The 7,688-nt window shown below is 37.9% G+C and overlaps 1 protein-coding gene across 1 annotated transcript; it reads left to right on the top strand.

Moving 5' to 3' along the window:
• Positions 1-898: 898 nt before the first annotated feature.
• LOC145954866 (uncharacterized) lies at positions 899-1,923 on the top strand. Its single transcript, XM_083069553.1, has 3 exons — positions 899-999; positions 1,224-1,717; positions 1,781-1,923. Exons 1-3 carry the CDS (start codon positions 899-901, stop codon positions 1,921-1,923), a joined length of 738 nt encoding a protein of 245 aa, XP_082925679.1.
• Positions 1,924-7,688: the final 5,765 nt, after the last annotated feature.

The following is a 7,688-nucleotide window of genomic DNA, read 5'->3' on the forward strand; positions in this document are numbered from 1 at the left end:
AAAGAATTCAGCAAGAAGGCCCTTCCACTATCCAATCTGCTACAAAAAGATGTTGATTTTGTTTTTGATGACAGGTGTAAACAGGCTTTTGACTGCCTCAAGGAAGCACTCACCACCACTCCAATCATTCAGGCACCTGATTGGACAGTCCCATTCGAGCTGATGTGTGATGCATCCAATTATGCATTGGGAGCTGTCCTGGCACAGAGAGTTGACAAGTTGCCCAAAGTGATATATTATGCTTCCCGGACTTTGGACGCTGCCCAAGCAAACTACACTACCACAGAGAAAGAGCTTCTTGCCATTGTTTTTGCTCTTGATAAATTTAGATCTTATTTGCTTGGTTCTCGTGTTATTGTCTATACTGACCATGCAGCTCTGAAGTACCTGCTGAAAAAGGTTGAGTCAAAGCCCAGATTGATCAGATGGATGCGCTGGCTGCAGGAGTTTGATTTGGACATCCGGGACAGGAGTGGAGCTCAGAATCTAGTGGCAGACTATCTCAACAGAATTGAAAGGGCTGAGGAGAGTGTTGACGTCTTGCCCATCTAGGATAATTTTCCTGATGAAAATTTGTTGATTATTTCTTCTGTTTCTGTTTATACCACCCCTTGGTTTGCAAACATTGTTAATTTTTTAGTTGCTTCTGTTTTTCCTCCCTTGGCATCACGAGCTCAAATTGATAAAATTAAGAGTGATGCTAAGAATTATATTTGGGATGACCCCTATTTGTGGAAGTTGTGCAGTGACCAGGTGATTAGGAGATGCTTACCAGATCATGAGATCGATTCGGTCCTACAATTTTGTCACTCTTCCGCACCAGGTGGCCATCTAGGCATTTAGAGGACAGCTCGCAAGGTGCTTGACTGTGGTTTTTACTGGCCCACCATCTTCAAGGATGCGTGGAAGATTTGCAGCACTTGTGAGCAGTGTCAGAGAGCAGGAGGATCCCTTACATGGAGACAACAAATGCCTCAGCAGCCCATGCTATTCTGTGAGGTGTTTGATGTCTAGGGTATTGATTTCATGGGTCCCTTTCCTGGTTCTTTTGGTTTTTCCTACATTCTTTTAGCTGTTGATTATGTTTCAAAATGGGTGGAAGCCAAACCCACCAGAACTAATGATGCTCGAGTTGTTGTAGATTTTGTTAGATCTCACCTATTCTGCAGGTTTGGAGTACCCAGAGCTATTGTTAGTGATCAAGGCACCCATTTTTGTAACAGATCTATGCAGGCCTTGCTCAAGAAGTATGGGGTAGTGCACAGAGTTTCTACACCCTACCACCCCCAAACTAATGGGCAAGCTAAAATTTCAAACAGGGAGATCAAGAGAATCTTAGAAAAGATTGTCCAGCCCAACAGAAAAGATTGGAGTAACATGTTGGATGATGCTCTTTGGGCGCATAGGACTGCCTACAAAGCACCCATAGGGATGTCTCCTTATCGGGTTTTCTTTGGCAAGGCATGTCATTTACCTGTTGAGATTGAGCATCGGGCCTACTGGGCTGTGAAGACCTGCAACTTCTCCATTGATCAGGCTGGTGAGGAAAGGAGGCTGCAACTAAATGAGCTTGATGAGATCCGCTTGGAAGCCTACGAGAATTCAAAATTCTACAAGGAGAAAACCAAGAAGTTCCATGACAGCTTGATAGCTAGGAAGGACTTCATGGTTGGCCAGCAAGTTCTCTTGTACAATTCTCGGCTCGAACTCATGGGTGGTAAGTTACGATCAAAGTGGATTGGACCTTTTGTTGTTACTAATGTTTATCCTTATGGTACAGTTGAAATCAAAAGTGAATCCACAGATAAGAGCTTTAAAGTCAATGGGCACCGGCTGAAGCCATTCCTCAGCAATCCATCTTTGTTGGATGTTGTTGTAGAGGAGACGTCTCTGCTTGACCCTGCTTCTCTTCCGCTGCCATGACTTAGGGAATTTTCTTTCCCCCTCTCCTTCTTTACTTTTATTGCACATGTCCAATTCTGTTGATTGTTCTGATTGTTCTGATCTTCTGTTTGTGCCACATTGGGATAATGTGTGATTTAAGTGTGGGGGGGAACTGTTTTGGTTATATGTTTGTACGGTTTAATTTTTATTTTTGCGTCTAGGTTTTATGTTTAGTTTTTATGTACAGTTTTGCATGTTTCTCTTTGATTTCTGGGTTTTGATTGTTTGTAGGCACTTACTTCATTCTTGGATAGGAGTTTCTTGATACTATATGGTTTGAAATCCCTGTTTTTCTCTGCTTGGAAAGATGATTTTGAGGTTTGAGAGGTTGTTTTAATTGTGACAGATATACCCTGTGTGAGGATTTGAGCCACTCTCTGTTCCTTCTTGTGTGTGTTATGTAATATTCTGAAATTTTTACTACAATATTCTCAACCTTGTTATTATTATATTATTCTTAAAATAATAATAATAATAATAATAATAATAATAATAATAATAAATAGTTGATAAATAGATGTTTTAATTTGATACATTATGATTTTTATCCTTTTAATAGAAATATTTAATAATTAATAATTTAATGATTTTTTATACTTTTAGAGATATTTAATAATTCTTTAATTATTAGTATTAAAATCTTAAATATTTAACGTAAGTTATTATATTAAATCTTATATATACATATGTAGATAGTTAATACGGATGAGTTTTATAATAATTGAATAAATTGTTTTCAATCTTATCAACGAATATAATTTTGTAGTATAGATACACTCGCTGATTCATGGCAAAGGACTTTTAGATATATATACAATCACGTGGTGCGTGTACTTGCAGCTACGTGGCAAAAGATTTTTATATATATGCATTTATGTGCTGAATATAGGGTGCAGTGAATGTAGTTGTAAATTCATAAATTAACTAAGCACATGTGCGGAATTGAAATTTACTGAACTGAAATTTACTGAATCACAATTACAAATCATTACGAAGAAAAGAATTGTACCTCAAATCTGTAAATTCAGTGCGCCTTCCTTCCCCTATAAATAGGCTTTCATTACATTAAAATGAGAGTCACGAAGCAACCCAAATTTAATCAAAAGAGGGAAGAGAGAAAGGAGAAAAGAGGAAGCGCGCAGTAAAAATCTACATAATTACAAACCTATATTTTTAAGACAAGGGGAGGAGAATCTTATCTTTTTAAAATTTTATATACTATTATGTTTATTTATTTATGTTATTTTTTATGTATATTTATTTAGTGGGGTGTCCCTAACCTCATTTATTTGCTTAACCTTTGATTATTTTTGTCTATAATAATTATTAAGGTGTTCATATTTTATATTGTTTCATTATTTTATAATGATTATCATTTTTATTTATGTTATTGGTACTATTAATATATTCTTTTTACATAAATATATTTATTGTAAATATATTTATAATCAACTACGATATAGTTTTGTTAAAGTCTCTTTAACTCATATTATTAATATTTCTTCACGTATTTATGAAGATAAATATTGTTCTATGGCCATAGAAGATAAAGTTTGAATTATTTATAGCTGGAGGTTTGACCTTGGAGATTTAAATGAGTAATCATTCATGGTAAAATATTCTGCTGATATTTGGTTGATATTACAATAATGCTCATTTATCCTGACTAGTCACTATTAAAATGATTCAAATTTTATTATTTAATTTTTATGTTATTATATATATAATCTTGTTCTTTATTTAATTAATATATTTATTTAGTAAGTGTTCTCACTCCTTATTTCTTGTTGTGAAAAATTTAATATATTATAAAAAAGATGGATCTCCCAGCTATCCCAGGTCCTTTTACAGGAGTGATCACTGCCGTTTTCCCCGGGGGTAATTGGGGAATAGATGCTACTTCTAACTCTGTCACATTCCAAGGCATCGCACTGTCTTCGTTCTTTTTCTTCCCCGATCAAGAAAACCCTACCACCATAGATGGACCTATTATCGTGACTTTCTTTTTACCACCGACAAATCATATAAATCTTATTGTGAACTTGTTTCCACCACCACAAATGTAAATATCATTGTAATAGTCGTGTAAAATAACAAGATATATATATAGAATAGGTAATGCGTGTAGAATAATATGTGTGTAAATGTTAAAAATAATAATGTAAGATATATGAGTAGTTTAAAATGATGTACATATCTTAGTAAATATTTTAAGATCCTTTTAAGTTATTTATATGTATTTGCTCTTATTACTCAATTGTGTTCTCAATTTAAATATATATATATATATATATATATATATATAACTATCTATAAACGTATAAAACTAGGATTAATATGTATATTTTAGACGTTACATGTTATGCCTCTTGATTGCTTGCACAGTTGCCTTGTCTTGACTCTGTTTGATACTTCTTGATTCACATGCATGTTTGGATATGATTAAGGCATTTTGATTCTCATAAGCCTCTAGCCAAATAAGCCTACCTTGAATTAACTCCTCTAATAACCCCTGCTGAGCCTACTTCCCCTTTTTTGTTTGAAGCTCATTACAAGCCTTAAGCGAAAAACCATGATTACCTTAACCTTAGGGAGTTTTGGAGCTTTGGAATTGTTTTGGGAATAAGTTCTTGAATAAGTGTGGGGGTGTGTATGTTTCATTGGATGATGTATATTGGCTAGTTGATTCCTTATGTTGTACACTTTACTTCTCTACATGTATCTTATCTCATTTCAAATTTTTCGTATGTACTGTTTACTATTGTAGACCCCTAAAATTGTCCGGGTCGGAAATAAAGCTTGAAGACTCTCGAAGACTGAAGGATAATCAGCCAGAAGGACTCCTCGAAGGCCCTAGGAGGGTTCTCTGTAGGTCTAGAGGTCTTAGAATAGCTCAAAATAAAGAAGTGGAAGGAAAAAGCCCAATACGGCCGTACTAAACCCCAATACGGCCGTATTGAAGCTTCAATATGGCCACAGTGAACTCAATACGGCGTATTGAAGTTTCTGAAACTTCAATACGGCCGTACTGAAATCAATACGGCCGTATTGAAGCTTCAATACAGCCGTATTGAATTCAATACGGCCGTATTGAAATTTCTGAACTTCAATACGACCGTATTGAACTTCAATACGACCGTATTGAAGTTCAAAAATTTCAATACGGCCGTATTGCCCCTGTAGGCCGTATTGAGGCCCATTCCTATAAATAGGAGGCCATTTGGACGTCCTACCACACTTTTCAACATAGTTTGAACCCTCTCCTTGAGTATTCTGGGGTTTTTGAGCAGTGTTCTGCCCTAGAAATCACTCGGAGAGTTGATCCGACGAAGTTCTTGAGCCCCGAGCCATTTTGCTTGAGGATCGAACCTAGTCGAGGGGAAATCTTTTTGATTCCCTTAGTTAAAATTTTGTTCTAGGAGAGCGAGAAGCGGGCTTGTAGAGCGAGGGAATGCCAAAACGCTTCCCAGTTCATTTTTTATAAAAAGCACGCTTCAAGAGGTTTCCCTTCAATCCTTCCTTTTACTGCTTTCTGTATGCATATTTAAACTGTCATCATGTAGATAGTCAATTCATAATTGTTTAGAATAAATAGGGGTAATTTAGTAATTTCGCACTATTGTTTTTTAGAAAATAATCTGTCATAGGGAACCCGAAAGGGGCGCTGTGGGGTGCTAACACCTTCCCCACGCGTAACCGACTCCCTTACCCAACTCTGGTTGTAGTGGCCAAAGTTGATTTTTAAATCAATTGCCTTATCCCTTTTTCCAATGTTTTGAGTAAAACATTGGTGGCGACTCCACGAACCCTCCTTTTATGAAAACCACTAATCCATGGAGGGTCCCGCTTGGGATTAATATGGATTGGTGAGACATTTAATAAATAAATTGGATAAGATCGACAAGGTCTCAGTTTGAGAACAAGTCGTTCTAATAATCCAATACATTTTCAAAACTAAAATAAACGAGTCCAACCATCCCTCGCGAATGCCGAAAGCCCGTTTCGGGCCGGTGGCGACAGATGGCGACTCCGCTGGGGAAGCCTCGAGAGTCAGTCCCATTTAGTGACAGATTATTTTTAACAAATAATAGTTAAAATTACTTCATTACCCCTTGCTTGTATTATAATATGTTTTATTATATGGCTTTAAATAACTGTTGTATGTTTAAATTCCGCAATTGTTTGAAATAAAAAACTGCACACAAACCTTTGCACACAACAGTTCCCTCTATACCCGGGGGCATGAGTGGTAATCCATAGGGAGTGGATGTTAGTACGGCCGGTTGATGGGTTTATAGGAGCCTATGAGACCGTTGTCGAAAAGCATCACTCAAGGTGATAACCATGAACTTGAGTCCGACGGTGCGTTGGAGCTTTCCATCGACCTACGACAAGAGGAATTGGGTCCCTATAATGGGGGCACCTTGGGGGCCTTTGACCAAGTGAGAACAGTTAGATCCTCCTTGAATATGCACTTTTCTGCAGGAGACCCCTACCTCGTAATTCGCTCGTGACTGTTCGTGGATGAGTGAATTGTTTGTACATTCGTTATGTGACATTGTTTGTGCATTAATAAATAACCTCGTGATAAGGTCTAAAAATAATCCCCATGCATAAAAAAACCATGACATGAGAGGAAAGACCATGTGTGAAAATATAATAAAAGTGAGGAGCATGTACATCATTACCAATAAGACATCATGCATCCTCATGAAAACATACATTTTAGGATCACCAATACCTCTTGACATGAGTGAAAGAGACCCATGACTATAGAGATTCTCCGTTGGGGAGAAATCATAGATAAAGAAGGGTGGTAAACTTCCGTCTTAAAAAGGCAGCGCCTTAAAGATGGAGGTTTATCAAGCTCATGTTAAAAAGTGTATTCATTCCATAAAATAAACTAACTAAACATTCATTTTAGAAAGTGGCTGGTCATCTCTCTGTCCTTACGCGCGCACGGAAAATCAAGAAAATGGAAGCATTGGAGGAGCAAAACAAAAAGCTCACAACCGAGCTTTCACAGCTCAAAGAGCAGATGGCGCAAATGTTGGAACTCATGCGTCACCATAACATTCATGGATCTCATCACAATGACCATGGGTCCCATCATGAGGAGGAGGAGCATGAAGAAGATCCTCCACATGCCATACCTCTTGGGGCTGGAATTATGATCAAAGAGCCCGAGGTTTCAAAAGAACAATTCCACGCCCTAGAGGATCGGCTAAGGGCTATGGAGGGGCATGATTTTGATATCAAAGATGCCGCCGACATGTGCTTAGTAAGGGATATTCAATTCCCTCCCAAATTTAAAGTGCCAGATTTCCCGAGATACGTGGGATCGACTTGCCCCAAGAGTCATCTCACCATGTACTGCCGAAAGATGGCTGCATATGCCACAAACGAAAAGCTCTTGATTCATTGCTTTCAAGAGAGCTTGGCTGAAACTGCACTCAACTGGTATATGCAGCTAGATGGAAATCAAGTATGTACATGGAGGCAGTTGGCCGACGCCTTCCTCAAGCGCTACAAATACAACATTGACCTAACACCCGATAGGTCAGATCTTCAAGCCTTGAGTAAGACAAATGATGAATCCTTCAAGGCGTACGCCCAACGATGGAGGGAGTTGGCGGCACAGATAGAGCCCCCGCTGTCAGATAAGGAGATGGTGTCCTTATTCATCAACTCGTTGACTGGTCCCTATTACGATAAAATGATAGGGAACACAACGACACTCTTCT

This window comes from Cajanus cajan, chromosome 2 (assembly GCF_000230855.2).
Source record: "Cajanus cajan strain Asha chromosome 2, NIPB_CcT2T_4, whole genome shotgun sequence".
NCBI classification, from domain to species: Eukaryota; Viridiplantae; Streptophyta; class Magnoliopsida; order Fabales; family Fabaceae; genus Cajanus; species Cajanus cajan.